The sequence below is a fragment of the Oryzias melastigma genome, linkage group LG5, assembly GCF_002922805.2.
Source record: "Oryzias melastigma strain HK-1 linkage group LG5, ASM292280v2, whole genome shotgun sequence".
NCBI lineage: Eukaryota > Metazoa > Chordata > Actinopteri > Beloniformes > Adrianichthyidae > Oryzias > Oryzias melastigma.
In genome coordinates this window covers 2,341,523-2,355,768 of record NC_050516.1, presented here as the reverse complement: position 1 = coordinate 2,355,768, position 14,246 = coordinate 2,341,523, and the positions used below count along the sequence as shown (strand labels likewise).

The 14,246-nt window shown below is 39.4% G+C and overlaps 1 protein-coding gene across 5 annotated transcripts in view; it reads left to right on the top strand.

Moving 5' to 3' along the window:
- epha8 (eph receptor A8) overlaps positions 1–14,246 on the top strand; it is a 148,702-nt gene that overhangs the window by 55,616 nt on the left and 78,840 nt on the right. For all 5 annotated transcript variants that reach the window (XM_024269905.2, XM_024269903.2, XM_024269906.2 and 2 more), the window contains exons 3-5: positions 10,061–10,114; positions 12,083–12,226; positions 13,514–13,663. In XM_024269905.2, the coding sequence (XP_024125673.1) occupies positions 10,061–10,114; positions 12,083–12,226; positions 13,514–13,663 (348 nt within the window). The remainder of the gene's footprint in view (positions 1–10,060; positions 10,115–12,082; positions 12,227–13,513; positions 13,664–14,246) is intronic.

Genomic DNA, 14,246 nt, shown 5'->3' with positions numbered 1-14,246 from the left:
CTAGTCTTTGAACTACTCCGTTGCCCTCTCGATGACCGTCCGCCGTTCTGTAATTGGCTGTACAAGCTCCCACGAGACAGCGGCGTGGCGCAACCCAGCACAGCTGGTGCTGGCTTATGGTGGTGTTAGCACTCCTCTGCAGATGGTCTTTGAAAATATGCGTCTTAATAAACACACGAGGTGAAGGCAAAGATGTGCTGCGAGTGCTGGATCTTTGGTGGACCCTAATGTCTTCATGTCTGGAAGCTGCAGAAAAGCTCCTCCAAATCATCTATTCCAAGTTTGCAACGGTTGGTGGAATCTCCACAGCCACAGCAGGGTTGACTGTTTTTACAGCAAATAAAACTACAGTTAGTTGGTGTTTGTGCTGCATTTGGGATTGATTGGAGCATTACCTCTGCAGGTTGAGACTTAGGAATGGGCCAAAACTTGTCCTCGCTGTAGTTTTCGGAGGGCTCCTGTAATGTGTTTTGATGAAAAGGGAATAAAACTCATGATGGCGTCTTGTTTGTGTCTCCACATCTTTGTAGGAGAAATGGACCAGCAAGAAAAGCTGTCAAACAATTACAGCTGTCACACACAGTGAGCTGAAAGGCTCAGAGAAAAGGATTCTGACTGCTTTCAGGAGACTGAGTCTGTGACAAGTCGGACAAATAAGGTTTTCACGTGAGGCGTTACACTGAGTTGACTTCTGGATTCCTTATTCAAGACTCGTTACAGCTTGGATTCAATGGTCTCCGGAGGAAAAAACAACGACATATATTTCTAAGAACTTTTTTTTAATAAATAGAGATAACTGAATGAAATGTTGAGTTTTGAAACTTAAAATCAACATTTCTTTTTAAAGAAAGGTGTACATTAAGATACACCTAGAAATACAGATGATATATTTTGAAGGCTTACATAATTTTACACCACATTTTCATCTATACAGAAAAACAAGTCATGAAATGCAAACAATTTCCATAAAAAAATATTGATTAGAAATATATTTAAAAAAACATCACAAAAGAAGAGAAAGAAATAAAACAAACAAACAAACAAAAAAAAAACAATTAAATAAAATGTTGCACATTCATTAGGGGTTAGGAGAAGAATATATTTAATCTCATCATGTCACTCTAAAACCTTCTTAGTAAAACATTAATAATATTAAAATGACACAATTTACCAATCTATTTCAAATGATTAATGTAATTTAAAATGGATTTACCTTTGGGTTACCTCAAATCTGCTTATACTGCCGCACAGATTGTGGAAACAAAGAAGCCTTTTTGGTTTTTTATGAGAAATAAAGGTGAAATTCATTCAGACTGCTTTGTTGGGTGGTGAAGCTTTTTAAAGGTATTAAATTATCACGTGTCTGTGCAGGTTGTCATTTATCCAGGTGACATTGTCTTGAAGTTAAATTCCGACATCTGGAGTTAAAATCTCCTTTCTTGAACCATTTTACCACTCATCCAAGTGGCTTCATCAGTCTGAAGTTTGTAGATGTGTTTGTGTTTATAAAAAATGAAAATGTCTTAATAATAATAATAATAATAATTTCAAAAATGCCAGTTTTGTTTCCAGTTTTGATTATTTTTTTTTCTGTGCAAAAAACAAACATTTACTAAGATTAAATAGAATGAGTCATTTCACTTCATAACAGTTAAATCTAACTAATGAAGTTTTACTTTAAGATTCTTTGTTATAGGAGGTAATGAAACTAAAAGCTGTGAAGCAAAATGCAGAAAAACAGAAAAGGCTTCTGGTTGGATGTTAATGCATGTGATCCTTTGGTTTGTTGATCCATGTGAAACCAGGTCAGTAGACATACTTTTTAAATACAGCATAAACACACGTTAATTATGCCCAATAATAGCCCATAAATGCATGAAGAGTGAGTAAAAGGCAAGCAGAGAGATGCTCATTGCATCATGGGAGGTCTGTTAACAGCACCGGCTTATAGCCACATAATCAGCGTTGGAGTTCTGAAGCTGACCGCTCTAATGACTCTTCCAGCACTCAGCTCTGCAGGTGAAAGAGCTTTTGAACACGCTGACCCGCTCTCCGCTGCGCAACGGTGGACATTTTACAAGAAATCCTTCATGGCGCTTGAAAACTTTTCCCCACAATCTTTAAAAGACCAGAAATATTAGTTTTTGCACGTTTGTGTCTTTTTCACACATTACCAACATGCACACACCATCCCGTACAAAATTGCATCGCTGAATAGAAAGCAATTACACCATCTCCTGCACTGATCCTAGACCAGTGCAATTAACACTCCTATTCCAGAAAGGTTATCGCTGTCAAAGAGCCAGCACACTGACAGGAACACACAAACACACACGCACACACGTGCCGGAGCAAAGTTATTAGGCCTGCTGTGGGTGTGTAGCTGATAGGACGAGAGCCAGAAAGGTGTTGGGAAGAGTTAATGCGCAGACCTGTTACTCTACATAAAACCCAGTTTTAAGGCTGGAAATGCCACCTGTGAGCTGCGCCTCGCCTCCTGTCACAAACACGCCACCATCTAACCCCACCTATTCTTGCTCCGTCCTCATCATCCTCATCCTATTCTCTGTCTGTCGCTAAGCCATCACGTTCATTAATCTGTAATGAGATCTTTAAAAGATGACACCCTTCATCAACTTTGGCTTCCCTTTTTGATGCTTTTCTGCTGAAACATCGTCTGCAGCTTTTTCACGCTTCGCTGCGAAGAAAGAGGGGGGAACAAGTGTTGGCAGAGCACACATCTGAATGTCGAGCAGCATTTCACAAACTCATGAGTGGCTGGTTAACAGACGATTTAGAGATCTAAATATACATTTGATTCCATGACTCCCACATCAACACTGGAACAGGCCCATTATGTGACGGATACTCAGAAGCTCACTCACTTTCTGAACAAAAATCCTGATCATTTGTGCCTTCATTATCACATGGACAGTTCTGCAAAGATTGCCTATGCATTGTGTGATCATTGACAGGCAATTTCTGAGTGATCAGCTCTAACTGGACGTGCAGTGCCACATATTTTCAGTTTGTATCCACGTAGTGTTCCCTCATCCATCGTGGGATTGTGTTCTAAAAAAAAACCTGCAATATGCGAATTAGAGATGTTTTAAGGCTGTAAAACTCTTCAATTAGACATTTGTTTTTTTGCTTAAACTCTTCATAGAAAAATAAATCCAGTTTTATAGAATGAAACTAAAGACCGATCAAAGATTTATATTGATTGGGGTGAATGTATTTTGTACAGGAAACAAAGACGATTGATTAACAGTGATCTACAGCCAATCAGGATGCAGGACACAGTGTGTTAAAAAATAAAAAAAGCCAACATATTCTCATACCAAGACCAGGACCCAGCTGTGTCAAAAACTGACGTTTTGGGTGTTCCCAACTCATCATTTTTTGGACATGCTGGCTGTTCCTATTAAGTGACAGGTCCCCAGCCTCGGGCTGCAAACCAGAACCGGTCTAGTACTGGGACACGGAGCTCGCGATACCCTAACCATAACCCAGTACCGTTCGCGTCTGGTACCCTGACCTGGCACTGAACGCATCCCAAGGACTAGTTCGCCTCTGGTACTGTGTCCCGAGGGTTGCGGACGCTTGATTTTACTAACAGCCAGAACGTAAAAGAACAATATGTTGGGGAGACTCAATAGGTCAAAAAGTGACCCGGAGGGGTCTTAACCAAACATCAATGGGTGACGACTTGGGGCTGGGAATGTGTTGATAAAGCATACAAAACTGGACTGAAAAACTTTTGTTATAGCCAAACCATGAAAATTGACTTCGGTAAAAGGGGACCACTGTGGACGTTGATAAGTCTTTGTTTTTTCTCCCCCAAGTCTGTTTCAGTTTAAATAAAATTGAACATGAGCCGCAGAGACTGTGGAGACCATATTCCTCATCTCATACTGCTTATGCCATGCGTATTTATGATTAAATCGTGTTGGATTAGGAGCAGACGAAAACCCCCGGTTTGAAAAATCTCAGGTTTGAAAAATCTGTGATGCAGCAACAGTCATGGGTGGGCCAAAGTCTTCCTTCTTTGCTTCAATTATTATAGCCTCAAGCTAACATTAGTGGCACAAAAATGGCAATGATTGGGTCAATCCAGTTGTACAGTTTTGAGCCAGAAATGCAGTTCGCTACAGCACGAGTGTTGAAACGCTCATGTCTCCCACACCTAAGCATGAGCGGGCCAGGGTGTGCAGACTTTGTCACGCCCATTTCAGTAACTGCATCATTAGTCTGAGCTTTTTCTAGCATCTGGTTTTCTGATCGAATGAGATTTGAATTAAGAATTCCCAGTGAGCATTTCAATGGTTTACTTTTTGGCTAAATTGGTGGGCCCGCCTGCAGGTTCCATGGTGGCCCCATCTGTGTTTGCCCACACTGGCTTGAAAATAATCAGAAATAATTTTATTCATAAATGATTTTAAATAGATCCTCTACTAAAAGAAAAATGCAACAAGAACATATCAAAACCACAAAAATATACATTTTTTTTAGAGTGGGTCTAGGACTGAATAGGGATGTAAATGCACAGTTAAAAAAAAAAAAAATCTGAATGGATCGAGAAGATGTTGAAGGTTGAACAAGATAATTACATGCTTTTACTTCAATTAAAAAAAAAGCAAAAGATGACAAAAAAGATAGTAAGAACTATAACAAATAAATGGAGAAAATAAAGATTTTACTTATCACATGTTCTTTATATTTTCCATAGTTTATTCTGTGTTCCTGCAGAGCTCATCAAACTTACAAGCATATTATTTTTTAAAGAAAATGTGATGTGGAGTATAATTTTTCATATATAATTAAACACTGTTGAATAAATGTGGCATTTGTTTTTGCTGCTGTCAATTTGGACATCCCACAAAGTCAATACATTCAGCTCTGGTAGAACAAAACTGACCAAGAAACCTAAAATAAATGTGTATTTTTGGAATGAAGTTCATTAGTTTTATTTTTGCCGACAGCAACTTCACCCCTAAAATTGGTCAAAATAATAACTCTCTAAGTAAAGCTGTAATTACCTGCCAACATTCGTCAATCTCAAACAAGATTAGACATAAAGTAACACAGTGACAGATTTGATTAGCAGTTTGTTGGTTTGTTTGTATACTCTGAAATCCTCCAGAACAAGGTTTGTTGGAAGTGTAAGTTGCGATAGGCTTGGAAGCCGAACAGGAGTTCGAAGATTGCCAGCCTCCCTGCAAGATTCAGAGTGTTTACGCTGCAGCTGCAGCTCCCTCCAGCTTCCTCAGAAATCATGAATAGAGCCTTGAACACATCAACTCCCTCCCTGCTGTTCCTCTCACCAGCAGCACATAATCAGCTCAATTCAACCAGTTCTTCTCTACAGTTCTCCTAATCACTCCTTCTGTCACTTTTTCATCAGTCTGGCATCTGCTCTCACACCGATATAGATTTCCTGCTGCAGTGTCAGACGTGTATGAAGTCAGACCTAAGACTTGAGTTTCCTAAAAGAGAAAAACAAAAAAATCTTTACTCGCTGCTGTTTAAGCCTCTGAAAGTTAAAAACTTTGAAGAAACTGAGAGAAAGATTAAAGTGAGAATGGAGAATTAGAGAAACTCAGGATCAGGTAACGACGGCTACAGAGGCATCCATTACCGCATGACCTCTTCATAATGCCGACTGGAAAGCTGTAACGGAAAGAAGGCCTTTACCAGCTGAAGTACCGCCAATGTTTCTCCACTTGAATGCTATATCAGCGCTATTCCATAATGTATGTCGAGTTTTCTACAAAATCCATGGAAGTCAGAACTGTACTCCCAAGAAGTTCATATGAGCTGTAAAACTTTAAATGTGTTTTTCTGACAACCTTTTCAGAGTATCTAAATGTATTTTGTTTGACTTATTGTATCGGGGCCAAATAATGTCATCAAATTGTTCCTGTGTGGAAAAGTCGTTCACTATTATACAGAAGCTTTCTGAGTGATGAGATGATGTTTCAAACATCATGGATTTAAAAGGAAAAAAAGGTGCGACTTTAAAGCTCAAATGAACTTTGAGTCTTTATTTACAAGGAGAGGTTATTCAGGAATAACCAACTGACCTGAAGAACTCCGAGAGGATTCATTCAGGAAGTCATGAAAGCAGCAGAACCTGAAAAGAAGTGTAGGCTTCACTGATTCAGTTAAGGTCAGAGGTCATGAACTAAAAGTTGAAAAGAGGCTTTTGGAGGGAAAAAAAAGAGAGATCTACAAGAAGTTCACAGAAAAAGACGTTATTGAAAAAAAAAAAAAAGCACAAAGTCTCGCCCCAGATTTGTCAAATAAAGGATAAAGCCGAGGTGTCCATATAAGAAGCTAGTGGATAAACGGAGTAGAACGTAAAGCGGAGGACAGTTTTCTCCACAAAGTCCATTAATGTCTAATAAAGACACCTTGAAGGGCATTGTTCCACTTACACCGTGGGAGTGAGTGGGAATGAGTGGGGGATAGGGATGATCGACTTTGTCCTCTCTGGGTGTTGGGGAGGACCTCGCGCCGGCTGCTTGAGGAAGAGTCCCATGGTGAAGGCGCTGCAGAGAAAGCCAGTGAGCGCTGAGGAAAAAAAAAAGATATCATTCACTATCCAAGTTCAAAAACAGCCGATAAAACTGTGATGACCCAGCATCCTAGCAGCATTTAAACTCATCACTTAGGAGACTTAAAAAGAGTCTCACATCTGAGAAGTGTGGTTTTGTGTGTGTAAAAAGCAATTCATACATAATGTTTTAAAGATCTGTGGGTAGTTAGCTTCAAGCTGTTTTAATTTTAAGTTTTGTATGTGTAAATTGTAGTTTTTTTTTTAAATTTTGTAATTTTTATACATATACGGAAAATGTATTGTATGAGTTACAAATCAATAATTACCCACACACAAATCCAAAGTTACACACAAATCGGGGTGAGTCTATTTTCTCTTCATAGTAACAGCTATCAGGCCTGGACCGACCTCGCTCCGCTGCAGAGGAGGAAAGCGGAATAAATGCTAAACGTCCAGTTAAATCACGTCTCAAAGTCAAGTATTTCTGCCCGTTTTTATTTATAGTTATGCTAAAAAGTTACGTTTTATGTGTTCATTGAATGTTTATCCTGCTTGGCCCTCAACATTTTGGATTTTGTCCACTTGTTGCCACTTGTTTGACACCCCTGGGTAAAGTGACACAAAGCATCATTTCAGAGTGAAAGTTCACCTCTAACTGCTTTTGTCCAGATGAAGAAAATGTTTGTGTCAAAGAAACAAAGTTCATAAGTAGTTTCTTCAATCCCTTTTATTACAAGAAATATCTAACATTAACCAATGATTAAATATCAAATTAACTTTTTTCTTCTTTCATTAATTAATAAATAATAAAACTATTTACCAGCACATATCGCATTTACTTTGTGTCAAGCTATAAGGTAAGCAAGACTGTAAAACAGTTTAATATTAAAATCAATATTGTCTTTGATGGTAATGATTTATTGAGATCTCCATCATAGAACCATTTGAAGGACAGAGATCTTTTCTACTGCTTGCTGTTGTGATGAGCGGTGAACTAACATATGTCCAACCTGGTAGTTAGGCCAGAATCCAGGCTTTGTCACCTGAACTTCTTTTATGTGTGTGAAACTTTTTAAAGGACACCCTACAGCTTATCAGAATTGAGTATTCATCTGGACCATGCTGTAAAAACCTTCTAGATTATCCTCAAAAAAACTTGTGACTAAAAGGGAACTTCCTGGAGGGTTTGTGTCGGGTAACTACTGGAGTCAAACAGATGTAGGACATCATAGAAACGGTTCAGCATGGTGGTGGTAGTGTGATGGTATTGTGTTGCTTTGCAGCTCCAGGACCAAGATGATTTTGTTTTAATCAATTGAAAAACCGATATTGGAAAAAATATATATATATATTTGATTTCTTCTTCTCAACAATAGTGCCCTGAGGGAGAAAATCTTCCATCAGTTTATGCTCCTGAGCTGAAGCTTTGGTTTTACAGCAGAACAATGATCCAAGTTCACCAGCATCTCTATACAGATCAGAAAGATATTTAGTCAAGACTAAATGACCTTCGACAGCCAATTGTGCCTTTATTGTGGTTAAAATAAAAGGAATTCTTGACAGTCTTTGCAACTTGTTTGCAGATTCGAAATTCTTGCTGTAGAGTACATTGAAATAATTATCCAAAAAAACATTTTTTCTATTACTAATTTTGGCTAATTTAAATTATTGATGTCAAATTTTGCTTTTAAGAGGATAGAATCAAAGAAACAAGAACCTATCAAACGTATTTATTTGAAACAAATAATCAGGCGGTCTAGACCTGTCCCTTTTCGCATCACTGCTTGTGCGTTCTGACACTGTGTTTTTCAGAGTGTGTCCGTGTTCATGCGTGAAATAAACAGCTTTCCTTTTTGCCAGGCTGATTTCCACAGATGACAGAAATCCAATGAGTTGACAGACAGAAACATAAACACAATTTATGGGAGATTAATTCTGCACCCTCGCTCGTATTGTTTAATCTCTTGTTTACTGTTTTTTTTTTTTAAACTCGCCTGACTTGAGTATTGTCTGTGTCTCCTCGCATATTGAGGCGTTCTCAATTTCTGGCAAAATAAAAAGATGTAAAAATGAAAAAAGGGATTAAAAGGAGAGGTTGAGGGAGCAGAGATGGCGAGGCAGAATAATGAGGAAGATAGGTAGGTTATACACCCCACTAATTAGCCAGGGTCTTAACAAGTTCAAGGACGGTTTCAATTTAGCTGATAAAGATGAGAGGATGAGGGAGGAAAGGGAGAGATGGGGGAGTCCTTTTCCTACATCTTAATTATCCCCCTGGCTTTTGGCTGCTTGTGCCAAGGGTGGGGGGGCTGGAGGATGTTTGAGAGCCTCTACCGGGACAGATGGGGGTCGGAGGTTCGAGTTGAGGAGGGAAGCTGGAGAGTTTCCACGGAGAACCCCAAGTGTCTTATCAGAGTTCAGCTGGGATCACCGGAAGCTTGCAGGGTCGAAGCTTTCCCTTTCAATTACCCCACAAACTGTACACAGAGCCCCAGCCCAGGAGGATTATGGGTAACAGCGCTACACGTGAATTTTAAATTAGGCATTTCCCTTCTACATGCTGACATGTAACGTGTAGAAGTTTCTACAGCTTAGCGTGTAATCCTTCCTGCGGTTCATCTGGAGGAGGACAACTGCTTCTCAGATCAAACTTTGGTCAAACACGATGTAGGCGTCCAGTGAGTCTGTGATACCCAACGTCGTTGAGCGCAAACGCACTGCTCTAATCACTAAGATCTAGAAAGGCTGATCTCCAAAGCCAAATAGTTTGTTTAGCTTGATACAAAAGCCCTGTGGGAGACTAAATCAGATAACTAGCTAGAAAAGCAGATTCACAGAGGCACAAAGTGGAAAAAAGTTTATCTCTATAAATAAAGATCTTATTCTTTAAGACACTGAAAACTTCAAAGGAAAAAAAAAAATGAACATTTCTTATATGTGTCTGTTTAGAAGTCCTTCAATTACAATTTTAACAGTTGATTGGATTTCTCTTCACGAGATGCTTAATATAAACCAAGGGTCTACAACCTGAGGCTCCGGGGCCACATGTGGCTCTTTTATCCCTCCAGTGTGGAGCTCTGGCTGAAGGAAAAGAAAATTGTATACTGTTGTCATAAATAAAATATGTATGATATAAAAGGATGGTGTTTGAAGTGGTTTAATAATCCAGGGCATGATAGTGGATTATTATGGAGTTTGGACATAGCCCAAGACAAGCTGGGAGCAATACAAAGCCTTGATTCCACTGAGCGGTCCAGTCCAGTATTCCATATCACCGCTTCTATGGCTAAACCTTGAGTTTAATGCTGGCTGAGTATAGCTCTAAAGCTTCATTAGAACATCACACCCATGAATAACATGATGAGTGCTGGCTTTGTGAAAAGGAGTCTTCACATTTTATTTCAGGTCAGATTCAATGATGGAATGAGCACAACAATGAAATGCATTTAAAAACTTTGAATAATAAATGTCTGCCTCGCTTCTGTTTCTCTCGCCGCTCAGTGGGACGCCATTAACGAGATGGACGAGTACTTCACCCCGATCCACACGTACCAGGTGAGTGGTGTTCTCAGCGTGGTCACTTTTTCAGCCCGACTATAAATGCATCAATCACAGCTCTTTACATGAGAAATATACAGTGAGTAATTCTTTGCTGAAAAAAAAGAAATAAAAAGAGACAAATTCACCACATATCATTTTACATGTTTTAATTGATATTCTTTACCTGCTTTTATTTATTTTTGCTAAGCGTGAAAAACATTATACAAGTGAAAAGCGCCTAAATGTTAGAAATTGTTAAGGAGGAAAAAAAAAAAGGCTTAAAACAGGCGTACAGGACAGCTTTAGAAATAATGATAATATGAAAAACCTTATGCTAGTAATAAGCAAAAGGTTAAAATTGCTGAAACATGTTGGGAACAGGTGGTATTGGATGTAATTTGCAGGCAAACAGGCTTGATTGCAGAAAATGAAACATTTAGTCTGAATATGATCCAAAAAACAAAACAAAAAAAAACCCACCTTGTACTAATGGTGCAACAAAAGAGTGACACAACAAATGACCTGACAGCAAAGAACTGAAAACCAGACACTTAAATACACTGAGGGTAATTAATGGGAATGAAGACAGCTGTGGATAATTGACAGCTGAACCTGGTGTGACTGACAGGAGGGAAAATTGGAAAGACCAGATGTCTCGTCAGAAATCCAGCATACTTTTTAACAGACATAACAATTCAGGAGTGGTTGTAACATTTTTATGGATATCAACTCATGTGGGACTCGCAGGAAATTAATCTGCCGATAAACACGCTAAAGTGGCTTCTAAAAAGCAGCACATTGAATCTGAAACTCAGTAAAGCAGAAATGATATGTGTAATCAAAGGAAAAGTAATGCAGTTTGGGGTAAAAGGTGGGAGGAAGAAAGGAAGGGGAGGTGTTGTATGAGAAGACAGAGGGGAATACTGTATTTTTTTTAGACTATAAGTTGCAGCAGCCAAAAAAATGCTTGATAAAGAAAAATAAAAATATAAAAGTTGAATTTTTGGAAGAAATGTATTTGACAAAATATTGGAACAAAAACAGTTGTTTTATCTTGAGAGACAAATCATTTTAATAGCAATAATTGACTGAATATATGCACAGTTGGGGGGATGAGGTGATATCTAGGGTTATGCTGCATTCACACTGGACATGATTTCCGCCTCTCTTTTGACACCTGTCAAATTTATGGCTCGACGCCAACCCCAAAATGTTCTTGACACCTTGACGTCCCGGCCGCAGAGCAACCGGCAAAGTGTTGGCAGTTGCTCCCATAAAATTCAGGATTTAAGACACTTCAGGGGTCCCCAGTCTCTGGGCCGTGAACCGGTACCGGTCCGAGGGTATTGGGGGCATAGAGAGGGGAAAATGTATGCGCTAATCAGGGCTCCTCAACTCTGGGGATGCAGATTGGTACCCTAACCCGGTACCTGTACTTTAAACCAGTATCAGTGCTGCATCTGTTACTGCGTTTGGTACCACGTCCAAAGGGTTGGGGACCCGTAATTTAATGGAAACGGCCAGCATGTAAAAAAAAAACAACAAGTACGGAACACCCAAAAAGTGACGTGGAGGGGCCCTGAGTTGGAAGTAAGAATGTGCAATTTATTCATCATATGAATATTTTATAAACAAATATTAAAGCTTTGTTTGTTTTTTTATAGGGTTAGATTGATTAACTCCTCTTATGTAATTCTATTGACTGAAAATAAGAAATACATTTATAAAACATTTAAAATGCTAAAGAACAAAGATTCAATGTTGTTTTTTTATGTTACTTACAAACTTCTGGCAAACAACAAGTTCAGCTAGATGCACAGGTGCAGTATGGGAAGCTGCCTGCTATTACTAAAATCAAGTGGAGTTCCAGAAATAATTACCCAACATTTATGATGAACACTTGTTGATCTGCGGCTCTGAACACTTTCAAGTTTGTTTGTGTTTTAGCTGTCGATCATTTTGTAACACACACCTCCTAATCAGGTCTGCAACGTGATGAGCCCCAGCCAGAACAACTGGCTGGTGACGGGCTGGATTCCCCGAGAGGGAGCCAGAAGGATCTACATCGAGGTCAAGTTCACCCTGAGAGACTGCAACAGCATGCCTGGAGTACTGGGAACCTGCAAGGTAGGAGGAGAGACTTTCTGATTTAAGGAGACAAGTCGTGTCTTAAAACTGTCTTTTAATTATTGATTGGATGTAAGAAACTCCAAACTTAAGCTCAAAAATGCGGGCCGGTGAGTTGTCATGCTGCTGCAAGCCAATCATTTGCGTCTGGCAGTCCGATCCGATATGTGTGCTATCATCACAGTGTGCAGACAGCAGGCACACACTTCAACACTCAAGCAGCACTAATTATCACACTCTAATGCTTCAGAAAGTCGGAAAATGCATGTGAGAGCTCATTTCAACAACCCAAATATAGACAGAACACTGGCAGGTGTAGCTACAAAACTAGAATGAGTTCTCACAAGAGCCCACTGGGGTAAATGATGAACAAGAAGACATTTTAGACACATTAACTTTTTGGGCAGCTTGGTGGCTGGAACTTACACTGTTGGGTCTGGGCTTGCTCAGTCCATGGGTTTGTCTTCTTGTAGGTTCTCTCTACAATCCCACCAACTCTACTTCCTCTGAGAAGACATATCCTGTTGACTTGTGGGTTGGGCCATATAAGCTGAATAGTCTAGACTTGACCGTTTTCAGTTTTATGAAGCTGCACGTTCAAATCTGATGTCAGCCTCTGAGTTGGGAAAAAGGTGCCCAATGTGTTGGAAATATTTGATTATCTTGGCATTTGATTAATGGAGGGAAGGGTGGAGTGTAGGAGTGGCTGACACTTCAGTAATCATTGTTACACATCACATGCTATGTAACAGATATATGATACTGGTGGATTATCATCAGTATACACTATCACAATTTCAGTAATCATCACTACACAGGTGTACATAAGTACAACAAAAGTCAAAATACATTTTTGAAATGAAAGCACACATTTAAAGAAAAGATAAAGCCCATAAAATACCACACTTTAGAGCACACAGGCAAGGGCATGAGGCCCACCGTCCATGAATGGTCATTTTTCAGACTTTTGTCATATATGCGACACACCAAACAAAAAGACTCATCAAGCTTGTGGAAATGATCTAGACGTTCAGGAGTTTTAAATAAAATCTCCCCAATTATCAAATTTAAACTTCACCCTTGTAAAGTTTTAAAACCTGTTGGTACAAAACTTGGAGACAGTTAGTTTAAAGCCCACCTTCATTTTAGCCCAGAAGTCTCCTACTCCCTCCTAAGTTTGTCAGTCTAAGCAATGACAGCAATGATGTTGAATCTATATATTTTGAAATGAAGTAAATGGTTCGGTCTGTCTGGCTTGAACTCTGTCTGCCCTCCTTTGTTCTGCAGGAAACCTTCAACTTGTACTATTATGAGTCTGACAGAGCCGTGGGCTCAGCCATCCGGGAGAACCAGTTCAATAAAATTGACACCATAGCTGCTGACGAGAGCTTCACTGGCGTCGACCTCGGAGTCCGAAGACTTAAACTCAACAAAGAGGTATGAACACTAAGCCTTTGAATGTCAAAGACGTAAAACACCTGAGATGTGTCAGTCCACCATCTGTCAGGCAGAAGTGGTTCCAACTCTTGGATCATTCTGGAAAAATCTACTGCTCTGCACTCGAGTTCAGTCAAAACATACAAACAGAGTTTGGTTCACTGTCCTGGGAAATATTTTAATATTGATAGGAGCTTAAAATTTGATACTGGGTCCTGGAAAAAAACTCTAATTGACGTCCTCTGTTGCTACATGGAGAAAAATACAGAAGATGCTGCATTCTTTATTGTTCACTGTCCTTGGAGTTGAGTTGAATTGGTTTGCAGCTGAATTGGTTTTATGATCTGTTTGGTAGTTGTTCTATAATCTGTTTCTCTCTTGTTGTTGTGCTGCTAAAGTGCCAAAAAGCTGACAAAGCGACTCAAACTTTTAAAGTTGACACATTAGCTAATCCTTTTCATGCAGTCAGCAAATCCCACAAAGGCAACAAAAAGAAAAACCAAAAACTTTAGATCTCGGTCTGCATCTACATCTTCATAGCGGTGAAGTATTCCTCTGTGTCTTTGGGTTTCAAAGTTTTACA